This window comes from Diospyros lotus, chromosome 14 (genome assembly GCF_014633365.1).
Source record: "Diospyros lotus cultivar Yz01 chromosome 14, ASM1463336v1, whole genome shotgun sequence".
Lineage (NCBI taxonomy): Eukaryota > Viridiplantae > Streptophyta > Magnoliopsida > Ericales > Ebenaceae > Diospyros > Diospyros lotus.
The window spans coordinates 34,697,567-34,712,472 of NC_068351.1; the positions used below are offsets into that span (position 1 = coordinate 34,697,567).

Here is a 14,906-nt window from a genome sequence, read left to right on the forward strand (position 1 = left end):
TCTCCAATCTAATTAACACATTTTCATTAAAAACTTAAAACATCTATACTTCTTTATTTTTTAATAAAAATATATCAATTAAATTTAAAATTCACCATTAATTTAAATAAATAACATTACTCAAAAATTCTGTTTCTGACTTTAAAAAGATGATCAGAGCAGGACGCAAGTCGAGATAATTGATAATGGACACGTAAACTTGTTGGGTTGGTAGGAGGCGGGCAAATAGGAAAGTGACAACATCATCAAACGACACGTGAATGCACATGACCCGAGGAGGTGTCATTTATCCCACTCCTTTGAAACTAAAACTTTATACTTATTTAGTGGAAGCTAGCTCGCATTCAGGGAGGAGAGAAAGAGACATCAAAATCAAACGAAATGGGGGGTAATAGGTAAACAAGTACAAATTTATATCCCAAATATGAACAACCGCAAAGTAGGTAGGTAGGTGTTAGCTACTACACTACAACTAAAGCTTATGAAAAGACAAAGTAAACATCACTCACATTCAAAGGGCAGCAACAGCAGTAAATCGAGAGAGAGGGAGGAGGAGGAGATACTAATATAATTCATTCATATGATGGGTAGATCTAGAAAAAGCAAAAAGCTCAAAGTTGCCAAAATTCAGCTGCTAACCAACCTCCTGCTTATCTTATGGGTGTATATGATGGATGAGATAATGATCAAAAGGCCAAGAAGAAGTTAAAAAAAAAAGAAGATGATAATTACAGCACTACACAACCATTCCGGTCGTTCATTTCGTTTGCAGTTTTCAGAAAACCAACCCAATCTTCCCAGCCAGAAGAATTGGGGTCGAAACCGACATATAAGGACACCGGGACATTCTCAAGTACCTCCAACTCGTTTAGGGCAAACGCCGGGTGTAGCATGTTGTCCAGAAGTTAACATTATCTACAAAGGAGAAATGTCTACAGCCTCCCGGACCCGAAAATTTAGAGCTTGCAGACCCCCGGGATGGTAAATATACTCTCTTTGATTGCGATAGGTAGACGACACGAATTCCAGGATTTACCATTGGCCGCCCCCAACTAACTGGATGAAAAAAACAAGTCAAAATTTGGAAGTCAGGAACACAGTGAGATGGTGTAAAATGTTGTCCACTGGAGTGATTTAAATGCAGCGTATATGAGCACCCAAAACACACACACACACATATATATATATGCAAATGCAATAAGAGATGTACATAACAAAATGAGGTCGGCTGAGCAGAGATGAGGGTGAAGAACTAAAGCTTATAATCAAACAGTAAAAGCTCCAGTGCAAATGAATGACTAGTCAGCGAATGTCTCAATATTTACCGCAAAGATCCAAATCACAAAGCAAAGAAAATGCGTTGTGTTAGGAATTGTGGACAAAATATTGCGACTTTCCATTAAAAACTTGCTTTAAACCTTACCTCTTTACCCTTGTGATGGAAGAACTTGCTAGCACATCTAAGTAAGAGATGTCTTAGTGTTCGTTATTTGCATGTATGAAAAAACATACACAACTAAACTCAAATTATCAATAAGTATCTAAAGTCTTCAAGTTGAGCAGAAAGAAAACTGAATATCAGGAATGTAAACTTGAAGCATAGATAATGTTACAGTGAAACTTGAAAATCACGATACTCCAAGAAAATATTAGTTCAACTATCTTGAATCAATTGTTTAAAAAGAAAAATTATTACGGATGTTACCCACAGAATCAAAACATAATGTTTAAAGTAAAAAGTAAATTCAACATTTTATTCAACCATAAAATCTCCTCAAAACTAAAAGAATTTTTTTATCAAATGACTATACCAGCTCTATTGCTTGGCATGAAATAATTGGACAAGTATCAACATGTGCAAAATATAAGTGAAATTGGGTTGAGAATATTATGATCGGTTTGCAACTATATAAGAAAAGGCAAAGTAGGAATAAGGCTAATCACGGTAAAGGTAGAGTGATGCCTATTAAAGGTAAAATCCCCGAAATAGGTTTAACATGGTTTGAACATGTAAGATTGAAATCCAGTAGGTGCACCTGCTAGTTAAGTCAATGGAATGAAAGAAGTTTGTAACAGAAAAAGACAGGCAAAGACCAAAAAGATTAGGAAAAATCTCTTAAGCATGAGTTGGAATATATTATGATCATAAACAGAGTTGGTTGACAAACTATAATCCATGAAGGTGGCCCCACACAATAGGATTAATATTTGCCTTTGGTGCCAATGGTGGTGGCGTACCATAAAACGAGAAAACTAGTTGGGAAATTTAAGTTTCTCAATTTGCACGAACATGTCAAATCATGACATACAACAAACAGCAAAACAAACAATGTTTGGTCACTTATAAAACACATCCAAAGAAAAAACCCTCTGCCAACAAGAAAGAGACCTTCTCCCTTGACATGAAATGGAAAGGCCAAAACTTAGGCTAGACAGGAAAGAAAGGTCAAAGGCCTATTAGGAAAAGGATTAAAGAATCTTCTCATTCAAATAGAGTCCAAATGCAGAGACAACTGGGAACTGAAATACGGTATTCTTCTTAGGATGTGAGATATCATCTGAAAATGCTGCTATTAGTCAGTTAAACACTGGGCAGAAAATGCATTTGATGATTACAATCAGGAAAACTTTACAGAAGTACCGGACAGCTTGTACTCAAAAATTAAAATAGGGTTACCCTCCATGTTATTATTTCCAAGCAAATTAAAGATGAATATCTAGGAGGAAAACCATATCAAGAGTTCAGGGATGAAAACCATATCAAAATAGCTTTTGAATTTCTACTGAAGCCAGGATCTACTCACGAAATAATTGCAAATATTAAATAATATTAATAGATGGCTTATTATTCAAGCTAGCTGATCACAGAAAAAGACTGCAAAAAAGAAAGGAATGCAGTACAAGGCAGCTTGATCCTCTGGCATGATCAGATTATCCACATGTGAACTCACCAGGTCTTGAAGCCTTGAACAAGTTGCCAGACTGTCCAGAAGGTGTCCTTACTGCCATGAAGGTTGCCTGTACCTAAAGCTCTCAGTATCCCAGCCCCCCTCAGGCTCCTTCCTCTTTGGAACAATACCAGCAACCTGCTGATACATCCTTGCTTGCTCCTCCACTAATGCCTGTGAACTAGCAACAGGAAGTTGCCTTGACGCAAGAGGTGATGTTTCATCTCTGCCTTCTATTTCCAGGCTTCCAGGACCGGCATTGAGGTCAAGACCACCCTTCTTACCCCATTTTCTATTGTTGTCGATACTAATACTGCTGCTACCATCTGGAAGGCTAACAACATATGATGGCCTGGGGTACTGAGTAGGGGACATTATAGTAGCAGGGCCTATAAGCTGTGAATTGGCAGGAGGGAAGCAAAGTCTCCCACCAGATGCAGGATCCATATAGGTTGTAGACCCACCCGAGAAAGCAGCTGATGGCACAGGCAAAGTAGCCCCATAAGGAAACACAGGATACTGGAAGGGAGTTGATTGGAAAGATATAGCAGGAGAAGATGACAACACTGAACCACGGTAAACATCTGAAGCAAATAGTGGCCCCCCATTAGCAGGCCTCAGTGTCCTGGGAGGCCCACCTGCTGTAGCAACAGCAAAAGGCTGCTCCCCTCTATCAGACAAGATTGATGGAATCGTAACCGCTGGATAAGCATTTGGATTTGTAAACCATGATGAGAAAGTCCCCATTTCTGCATTGTTCATTCTATGGCCAGCAGCAGGAGGCTGGAACAGCATGCTGGTGGGGATGGTGGGGACGTGCTGGCCAAACAGCAGTGGTTCAGCAGTTACTTCATCAAGAACAGGGCCATTGTTCAGGTCAAAATCCCTCCTTACCTCAGGATCAGGAAACCCACTTGTTGGTGTTGCCTTAACTGGCAGAAGCGAAGCCTCCACTCTACCACTGCTACTTGTTAAGTATGGCCCAGTATCACTAGCTTCATCAACTCGGTTCAAATCAAGATCAAGAAATCCAGAACTCCGAATAGGTGTAGAACCAATCTTATTTTGTGCCAAGTTAGTGACACGGTCCGACATAGAAACTATGTCCTGAACAGAGTTTTGAGAAGCCATGTCCTCAACAATTCTTTCATCTGGTACATTCAGGTCAAAATCCAACAGAGGGCGACCATGTTTGCCTGCAGTAGCATCAGCACTTGGGATATTAGTTGTACCTGGTGGTATGTCCAAAAGCTTCCTGGGTTCAGCTGGACGAAATGCACTAGTAGCAGCAGATCCCTTCCAACCAAGTTCTCCTTTACTTCTCAATAGATCCTCCCGAGGAACAAAAGGCCCTTTTGCAGCAGCAGCAACAGTAATGGAAGCAGGAAGACCACTGGAAAGTGAAGAAACAGGAAAAGGAAAGGGGTTAACCACACGAAGAGAGGCTGAGCATCCAGGGCCTCCTGAGTTGATAGACTCCCCATATTTTCCATCATCTGCAACAAATCCTTCATTCAAATCAAACTTAAGCTTTGCATCCACATTTGACACCCCTGCAGCAGGAAAAGAAGTATCATCTGCTGTAATTGATGCACTCTCCTCCGCTTCATCTGCCTCAAGAGCACTCGCCTTGGATGCCCTTGACCTCATTTGCTGCTCCTCTTCATGGCCAGGAGATGAAGGTAAATTATATTGAGGACCAACACTACTAGACTTGCATTCAGTAACCTCTTTCCTTTCAACATTTACTTCCAAACCCTCCCTCTTCTGATCACCAATGGTTGAATCACCATTGTCTAAAAACTGATTTTCATTAGCCAGAGCAACATTGTTACCCTGATCTACTTTTTGTTTCCCAGACTGCCTGCCATAGTTTGTGACGTCTGTTACATCATCTTTTCCACCATTGTGCTCATCAACATTTCCCAAATCTTTCGTAGAAGAGTGACGTAACTGTTCATTATTGCATCTTTCCAAATGCTCGGACTCCACTTTCCCTAGAGGTGGTGGCTTCTGTTCCATGTGGTCACCACCACTAAATCCTTCATTCAAATTATCTTTGTTCTCCTTGTCATACAATGAACCTTCATCAGCTGCCTTCTCAACTTGTACACTTGAAAGCTCTTCATTTACCTTACTGCCTGTTAACACAGAACTGCTTCCCTTTGTTTTATTGTCTTGTATGCTGTCGACACTAGCAATGGTGGCGATTGCAGTTTTCTCATCGGGTTGTGTGCTTTCTTCAGCATCCAATACTTTTTCTGCTGCACTGACTGGCGAGACACCCAAATAAGCAGCACCTTTAAGTTGATCTGATATTTCATTAATCTCCAGGCATGGCTCTTTAGATGATTGCAAATCCAAATTCGAGGAGTTATGTTCATCACCCCTTCCATTTGATATCAGTTCAGGTGTTGAAGAAGTTGCTTTTCCATTTCCAGTTAAGTCGCCAGAGTCTTGTTTAGCTAGATGATTTAATCCATCCCTAGTCCATGGTGTAACTGCGGTACCACCCTGCTCAGTATTAGCTGCAGCAGTGTCAGTAGGCTCACTTTGATCTTGAGCAAGGTTATTCCCATGTGACGATTTTGATTTGGCATCATCAATAATACACATATCCTCAACGACAGGGGCTTTTCTCTTTGGAGAATCAGTTGGCAAGATCAAGTCGGACTTGGACATTTCTCCAGCTGCTACACTAGCAAGAAGATTCATTCCAACATCATCTCCAGCTGATAGAGATGGGCTGGCATCAGCATATTTCACGCAGCTTTCAATTAAGGCATTTATAGAGCTGAAAGAAGCCTTGTGCAGTTTTCCTGGTTTCAATTCATTCCCTGATGATGAGGAACCAGCTCTAGAGACTTCAGCTAACTTTCCAGCATCTTCGCCAGTCCTACATTGAGCTTCTTCACGAACAGCATCAGGTGACCCATCACCTTCATCAGACCCAGTCAAAACATCTTTGAAATCATTACTTTGCCATGACTCTGTATTCACATCAGAGGAGGTATTAACTCGATTAGCATAACTTTTTTCCTTGGGATTACGATCCAATTTATCAACCTTCTCTGAAAGCACAGGAGAAGAACCTCTGCTGTTCCTGATAGAATGGTCGTCAAAAGATCCTCCACTGGCACTTTGTGCAGGACTCCTGCCTCTGTTTGGTAACTTAACAATCAGTTTATGACTATTCCCCTCAACAAATGGTACATCCAAAGCCTTTTCAGAGGTTGGCCCAGACTGTGAAATTTTCTCTGAAGGTGTATTCCTGTGTAGTGGAGAGCTTCTGTTTGACCCAGTTTCCCTTTGACCACCAGATGCAGCAGGTCCAGGAAACCCATTGACTGACCTCCGATTGCGAGAAGAATTACCAGATGTCTTATTCACACTCATTGACCCTGCTGTAGAACTCCTTGCATCTTCTTTTCCTGAGAAAACAGTGGTCTTGGCATGATCACTTGAACAGGATTGACTGTTGTTGTGAGACTGACTGGAGCTGCTGCTCCTCTCCTCCCTTCCAGTAGATGAAGGAAGATCTGAGGTCCCACCAACTACCATTCTTGGTTGACCATCTTTGCCTGAAGTAGGTGAAAGCACTGATTTCACTGAACCTGGAGAAGAGGAAGTGCATTTGGAAGTTAACTCACCCTGAACAGGTTTAACTAAAGCAACTTTTGATGCAGAAAGCTGTGTAACTGAGCTCTTTATGGCAATATCAGAGGCTCCACCAGGATGTCTGCTCCCACCATGAGAAACTTCAGGAAGGCGTGGCCTGGATTGCCATGAAACAGCTTGGGTTGCACCAGACTTTGCGTCTATACCATCAATTTCAGCCTCAACACGTCTCTTCCATGTGTCAACTAAACTTCTTGCCCTCTTCTGAATTTCAAAATTTTTATGTGAACGTAAATGGTTCACTGATTTGCCAATGTTACACATCTGTAGGGCTTGAAGATTCACAGGAAGCTTATCAAGAGCACGAAGCAAAACGAAGAGAAAATCCTCTACAGATTTATCACCATCCTTGGGACTACTATCACCAATTTTCCCTTTATGGACATCTTGAAGCCATTCATCTAACACAAGTAAGCCCTTGAGATGGACAAACCGATTAAGGCATTCAAAATTTTCAGTAGTAGCTATTACTCCTGCAAGCATTGACCTGCTAACCACTTCCATCTTCCTCTCAGATCTATCTGGCTGCATAAGTTGAACCAATTTCTCAACTCCGGCTGAATCTACAAGACCACCCTTTTCTGTTATCTTAGAAATCTCAGCTTTCAGGCTTTCTGATTTTAACTGAATAGAATCACCATCATCCATTTTAGCAGAACGTTCTTTTTTGACAGGCTCAGAGCCATGATCAGCCCTCTCCCTTTTCTTCCCCTTAGCATGAGAAGGGAAAGTGGAACTCTGTACATTATCTGAACCAGGTTTCAACTGTGATGTTGGACCGTTAATTGGTTTCGGAGAACGGCCACCCGATTGCACTGTCGCATGCATCTGAATTCGAGTTTTATTTAACAGCTGGTCTACTTCTTCTTGTCGCTCCTAAAGAAAATGGAGAAAAATGAGAGAGAGAGAGAGAGAGAGAGAGAGAGAGCTATAGTTTGAAAGCAATGAAAACTCACATCAATATAATCTTGATCCGTTAACCACCATAAACACTTATTTGCAATGTCATAAACTCGACGGCATATAAATGCTGATATCCCTGAAGGAAGTTCAACGCCTTTAGGAAGGAATGCAACTTTACACGGATGGAGTAATGAAGCAGCAGGAATTTCATCCTTATGAAAGGAATAGAAGACTTCGTTTGGCGCGGCATCCAACGGGATGCCCTTGCCAAGCTTCACTTCTGTAGGCCGGTATAGCCAATTCACACACAACTCTAGAGCGTTTTCTTTGTTCAATTTCAAGCTACGGATTATTCCAACAAAAGGTGGGGAATCCTGTGGTGGTTTGAAAAGAGCACAGTCACCAACACTGATATTTCGGCCGTCCTAGAAAACAAGGTTAAACATGGAATAAGTGAAATGGATACAGCACAAATAGAATTCAGTGACAAGTATATCGATACAACAGTCACCCTTGATACATAAGACAATACAAGTAACATTTCCTCTTCAAATTAACACCACTTCTTTTGAATCTTACATGTAATTCCTTAAAGTCTAAGTCACACAACAGTAAAGTTTGAAACTAACCCATGCTTTGACAAACCCACTGTGTTGACAAACTCACCATACGCTACTAACAGACAGGAAACATAAAGCAATGGAAGGTTGCAGTAATTAAACATTTACAAGCACTTTCATTACATCAGATAGCAACCTTTAGAATGGAGATCCACATTCTCTACACAAGGTTTTCACTTTCCAGAAATCCTTTCTGCAAGATATAGATGAGTTTCTATGAATCTATATATGCACAGATGGCCTTTTTTACTAAATGTTACAGACCCAGAAGGTTTTAGAATATGTTGCTCCATGGAAAATATTTCAAAATACAGATAATCCTTCACATGACAACCAGAACACGTTAGAAACAATGATAGAGAACCATATTAACATCATTTTTCAACTCAGATGAAGAAAAGATCATTGTAGCAACTTAGCTAAAAAGAATCATAGCACAAAGAGAGAGAGAGAGGGAATAAAAAATAGGCTCCTCTTTGTACAATGGGTTGGCATTGGAACCTAACCAACATAATCTGTTAAGTGTGCCGATGAATTGAAACCCAAATTGCAAATTCACAATTCTGGCCAATCAATGAATTCAAAAGTCAAATCCTTGAATGTCAAGCAAATTCTAAATCTTACTAATAAACCATAACAGTGGCACATCTCTATTGAACCCAACAATGATTTTCTGAAAAAAGAAGGAAATCTATATATACTTACACAAAATTGACTATTGAGTATTTAACAAGGATCATGGGTAAATGACTAATCTATTGAATTCTAATAAAAAACCTAAAATTTATCCCTTGCTAGAGGGTTGCATTTGGAAGGCCATCTAGCATAAAATTTTGTCACATTATTCCTTTGCATAGATTCATATTGTCAATGTGATTTTTAAAAATCAATTGACATTATAAATGTCATGCCACCAACCCTAACTTGGTTAGGATAAGGTGCAGTTGATAATGTTGACAACATACCCTTATTAAATGATCATAGTTGTCATCCTCATCATCATCAATTGCACCTGATCATAACCAAGTTAGTGTTGGTGCCACAACATTCAAAATGTCAATTGACTTTTAAAAGTTACATTAACAACACATGCAAAAGAACAACCTGGCAAAATTGTATGCTAGATGCCCTTCCTGACACAACCCTCTAGCAAAGGAATGATGAGATAAAGTTTCAATACCATCTTCATATAAAAAAGTTTCAAAAAATGGCGATGAATAAAGATAATTGAGATGGTCATGTTCCATCACATAGTTGATATTGTGAAACGAACCTATACAACATGGTACATAAGTGAATAATAAATTTATTGAGTTCAAATTAAGAAACCTAAAAAAAAGTGGATCACTTTTAATGAATTCCAATGTTGTTAGTATCGCATGATATCCTATACATATTGTACACAGCAACTTGATACTCATGCATGCCAATACAAACGAAAGAGTGGACCGGATTTTGCTTTGAATTGCAACCATAATTGCATGCATTGTATGATACAAGATATTCTGTGGTGAATCACATGATTCAGACAATTCAAAAAATGAACAGGGCAGTGGAGTTTTGCAGTCAAGTTGTAGAAGACCCAGTCAGATCTGCGCAACTCAAATGCAAAGCAACTCAGTTTTCTTCATTTTTTTCCTTAACCTGATGTGAACAATCCTAGTGGGGTTTTAGGATTAAAATTCAGGTCAAATAGGGTCTTTCGGGTCAAAAATTAAAAAAATAAGCAACATGTGAACAGTTTTGCTCTCTAACCAGCCATGTGCTTTCTCTCCAAGAAAGCTTATTGCTGAGATATAAATTTAGTAATCTTTTCTCATCATTTTAAGACTTCATGATTTAATGAGTTGATGAATTATGCAGGACTTCTAGTTAAGTTTGGAATGCTTGGTAGCTTATTTTAGTGCCATACATGATATCACTATTGTTAAACTTGGGTTTAAATTACTATTTTGGGTATTTTCTTCATGTTTTGGTATAAACATCTTTTAGATTATATTTGTTAAGCTACTTATCAAATTGTTATTATATCCTATGTGATTCAAGATTCAGAAAATAGGCCTTGTGATTCCCAATATGTATCTCAATTTGACAACTACGTTGAATTCCAATAACAGATTTTTATACATTAACTTTCTCTCTCCCTTCTTTTGTCTCTCCATTTATTTCTCTTCCTTACAGAAATCCCTTGATTGAATTTATATGCTTGAGATTTCTCTCTCCCCCTTATTTCTCTTCCCTATCTAGAACCATATTTTTCTTCCTTATTTAAATCATAACAGCAGTGACTCTCTTCCCCCCCCCCCCCTCTTTATTTCTTTTCCCTGTTTAGGTCCCTTGATTGAGTTTCATTGCAATAAAACTTTCACATTTCTGTCCTCCTACATTTTTACTTATTCAAAGCAACTCTCTTTTCTTCCTCTCTCTCTCTATTTGTAATCATCTTTTCTTGGACTGTTTCCATCTTCTTTTCTCAGATAAATTTCCTTTAATCTGTATTCTGAGATTGCTTAACTTTGTTCATTACATTTATATATTATTATAGATTTGTGCGTGCATGTAATTTAGATCTAGAACTTGTTAAATGTAAAAACTTTTTTTATTCTGCGTTGTGAGATTCATGGGGTATAGAAAGGTAGAATTGGTTTCATTAATACTGAAGTTGAGAAGAATATTGTTATTAGCTACATGAATATTGTTATTATTAATTAACAATCCCAAGCCTTAATTTCCACTAGATGGGATTAGCTACAAGAAATCTAGCTTTCCAACCATCTCTATCCATGGCCACAACTTTTCTTAGGCCATTGTACTCCATGCTGTATTTAAGCATTTTCCATGAAATTTTCTTTGGTCATTTGCTACCTCTTCTGATACCAATTTCTTCTCTTCCACTAACTTGCCTCACACATGCATCTATTAATCTTCTTCCCACCTGCCCAAACTATTTTCATCACGTCTTGTGTATTTTATCTTCAATACGTTGTACTCCAACCTTAACACATATAATTTCACTTCTGATTCTATCTTTTCTTGTATGGCTACAAACCTACTTTAACATCCCCATTTCATCTTCAATACATTGTACTCCAACCTTAACACATATAATTTCACTTTTGATTCTATCTTTTCTTGTATGGCTACAAACCTACTTTAACATCCCCATTTCATTCACACTCATATTTTGTACATGGTACTTAAATCACCCAATATGTTTTAGCCATGCAACAAAAATGGCATTATTGTCGTAAGTTAAAACTTCTCCTTTAGTTTTAAAGGATTTTATGATCCCATAATGCGAGAGAGAGAGAGAGAGGGGGGGGGGGGGGGGGCGGAGTCTATAGTTTATGGGCAGGTTGAAGTTTAACAAGCACAAGGGACAAAAAATAATGCAACTACTTGTATGTAAGGAACTCCAACTCATGTCACCAAACAACAATCTTAAATACACCAAAAGAACAATAAAATAGCTATGTAGATTCCAGCTCACCCTTCCAAAAACCATTCCACTAGCTAGAGTGGCCCATTACCTTGTTGCGACATTTATACTTCTTATTCTCAAATTCTATCAGAAAGAAGGGTAGTCCAAGGCAATAGGGGCGACCATATCAATCAATCTAGCAGAACATAATTGACTTAAACATACATACTTGAAGTGGGACGCACACACCACCAACAGACATCAACTCTTGTCTCTTCTGCAAGAAAGTTGAAACGGCCATACTTCCTTTTTCTTATTGTTTTAAGGTCCTTGGACTGTTAGGATTCTCTTATAAGATTCGGCCAAGAATGTCTGTTGTGTCCCCAGATGGGACATTCGTGTCCCCTCCCGTGTGCATTGAAAAATATATACAAAAATTCCAGACATGTCATGCATGCGTATTTGATGTGTATTGTCGGTGTGTCAGCGTGTCGGTGTGTCGGACACCAACACAGCAGCCCACGTGGGCATGTCCAATGCTTATCACCAGAGTTTCGAACACGCCGGCTACACCAAGACAGCAGCCCTATGGGCGTGTCTGTGCTTTATAGCATATATATGAATACCTATATATTCAATTCCAGTGTCAAACAGAACCTAACAGTCTTCAGTCCACAAAGTGGTCGTGATTAAAACACTTAGTACTACTTCCCTGTTTCATGCCATTCAAACAAACCAAAACCCGAATATGTAAACCGACATATACACGTCAATTTTAGGAAATTACGCATAATTCTCTTTAAAAGGATAGTTGAAGACAAAAAAGATAAGAGAGCTAAATTCAAGAATGACTTACGGCCAACAAATAAATGCGAGTGAACAAGAAGCGAAATTCCAAACAATTGAAAGACCCACCAAGGCAATACCTTGGATAAGGAAACAAGAGCAGAATCGGCGGCTACAGTCCTCGTCGCAGTGGTGCCACGCGTGGGGACCGACCACATGTGCCCACTCCGCTTCCTATTCTCACCTTCCCTTCCATGCATAATCGCCTTGCATCTTCCCCAATTCGAGCTCCGTCCCCAGCGAGAACCATCAATCCCCAACCCTAGAACTCCCCAGCCGAAACTCGTCAATTCGCGCCGCTGCTAACCCTAGATCGCCCCCCAAAACCCTAGCTCCAACATTGGGGCTTCCACTCCGCGATCCGAATCGTTCCAATTCGAGCCCCGAATCAGATCCGAATACACAATCCCACGATCTAGTGCGAGAAAGAGATGAAACAAAATGGAGCTACAGAGAGAGAGAGAGAGAGAGAGCGGAAGACGAAAGAAATGAAATGATACGTCGCGAGGGCTCGACAGAGGGAGAGCTTTGCTTTTTTGGGTAGAGAAGAGTGCGGGCAGGTTCGGGCAGACGGGCAGGGGGGTGATAGAAATACCGGTGGGGGCACCCTACTGTCAGCAATTAACATTGAAACAGTGGGTTGACTGCTGATTCGTTCGGGGGGCCAGTTTTGACTTTTTGTCATGTGGGTCTGGATTTTGCGCTCGTGTGTTGTGTTCGGGGACTGATAGCTTCACCCACCGGTCCCGCCCATGGAGACGCAATTCCTTATTTTAGAAGCTAAAGATGGACCCCTCAGTACGATTTATAAATTTAAATTAGATCGAAATTAATTTAAATAAATAGTTCAAGATTCAATCATCAAAATTTAAGAGATAATTATTTTGGTTCGACTTTAGTCTAATATTTTAAATTGAGTATATATTCTTTTATTTTTTTACTTAGTACAAAATTTTAATTAAAAAATATTTTAAATTTGTTAGTTTTTTTTTATGGATGTTAGAGTTGAATGTTAAATTTAGTTATAAATATATTTTACGGAGATCAAAATTGAATATTAGATTTGTTGTAGTCTATTCTTTACGGGTAATTCTTCCTGTGAATGCAATCTTTTGGGAGAATAAGTTTTTCAAAAAATATATGTTCGAGAGAGAGAATAATGCAATCTTTTGGGAGATAAAGTTTTTTCAAAAAATGTTTACTCTCAAGAGAGAATGATGCAATCTTTTGAGAGAATGAGTTTTTCTAGAAAATGTATGCTCTTGAGAGAGAATAAGTTATCTCAGAGAAAATAAATAAATAAGTTATCGAGCTTTTTCTCCCAGAAAATAGATGCTTACTCAAGAGAAAAAGTTCACTCGAAAAAAATCAATAAGGAAGTTTCGGGAGGGAATCAATAAGGAAATCCTCATAAAACAATAAATGACAAGTTTTCTTAAGAAACATCCCACACAATGAAGCACACTTGATAGAGTCATCATCTCGTTGAAGAATAAGGCAGAACTTTCTTCCAAAGGCATATTAACTCTTTCAAACAACAAATTAATCTTCTCTCAAAAGAATTCAACTATTATCTAAAACTTCTCTCAAATAACCTTATTCTACTCGTATCCTTACCATGATTGGATCTCCTTGGCACTAAAAAATTTAGTTGTTGTATATCAAGTAACAACATGATTTTTTTTTTGTTTTTACCGTGAAAGCTAATTTCGCAATATCAATATTTGTATTTAAACAATATCAAATAAAAACCTCAATTTCAATTTTATGACTACAAATGTCTTAACATTTTATGTCAAAAAATCTAAAACATTCATATTTAGAAAACATCTCCAAGAATATTTTTCACTTCATAATATAAAGTTTTTTTTTTTTCAAAAAATTGAGTTTTCTTTATTAATTCAATCATTTAATAGAATATTGATTTTCTTTATTGAATTCTATGTTTGTTCATGTCATATTAAAAAGTGTCAAAATGGGTGCTAGATATAGGAATTTTTTTGAAAATAGGGTTTTCATTAACATTTTTTAGGAAATAGTATTAAATTTGTGAAAAACCCCAGAATATTAACCCAACTATGATTATAGCACTTAGCTACTAAAATTATTATGTTCAAATTTTTAATTATAAAATATTAAAATACCAAAAAAATAACTTGATAAATACACATATATCGCGATCCAATTGATTGGCAATACTATGATAACAAAAATAACATAATAAATAATGATGTAATTGATTCAAAACCAAGTATTAGTGTAAGCAATCATTATAATTTTAATTTGGAGTTATAATTTTATTTTTATTTTTAATTATAATGACAGAGTTTCTTTTGCTAAAAAATAAAATAAAGAGCAAATGGTCAATAAAGTACTCGACCATTTCTATCCGCCGTCAATCAATTTAGAAACGGGCACATTTTAAACGAATTCTACTTTCTATCTCTCTAATCATAGTCATTTCATACGTCATGTTTAAGGGTTTCGTAA

The 14,906-nt window shown here is 38.1% G+C and overlaps 1 protein-coding gene across 2 annotated transcripts; it reads right to left on the reverse strand.

The window, feature by feature from the left end:
• Nucleotides 1-557: 557 nt before the first annotated feature.
• LOC127789915 (uncharacterized) lies at nt 558-12,957 on the reverse strand. Of its 2 annotated transcripts, none has more exons than XM_052319009.1 (4): nt 12,497-12,957; nt 7,583-7,954; nt 2,952-7,502; nt 558-1,052 (listed from the first exon to the last, which is right to left on the reverse strand). In XM_052319009.1, exons 1-3 carry the CDS (start codon nt 12,614-12,616, stop codon nt 3,000-3,002), a joined length of 4,995 nt encoding a protein of 1,664 aa, XP_052174969.1. In that variant the 5' UTR covers nt 12,617-12,957; the 3' UTR covers nt 558-1,052; nt 2,952-2,999. The 2 variants fall into 2 exon arrangements, with proteins under 2 accessions (XP_052174969.1, XP_052174968.1); XM_052319008.1 differs by having other exon boundaries at nt 558-1,056; nt 12,497-12,956.
• Between the last annotated feature and the right edge of the window lie 1,949 nt (nt 12,958-14,906).

Coding starts and splice junctions, on each gene's coding strand:
- LOC127789915 (XM_052319009.1), bottom strand. CDS start 12,616: ATGCATGGAAGGGAAGGTGAGAATAGGAAGCGGAGTGGGCACATGTGG. Junction 7,955..12,496: donor CTCTTGTTTCCTTATCCAAG/GTATTGCCTTGG, acceptor CTTGTTTTCTAG/GACGGCCGAAATATCAGTGT. Junction 7,503..7,582: donor CGGATCAAGATTATATTGAT/GTGAGTTTTCAT, acceptor CATTTTCTTTAG/GAGCGACAAGAAGAAGTAGA.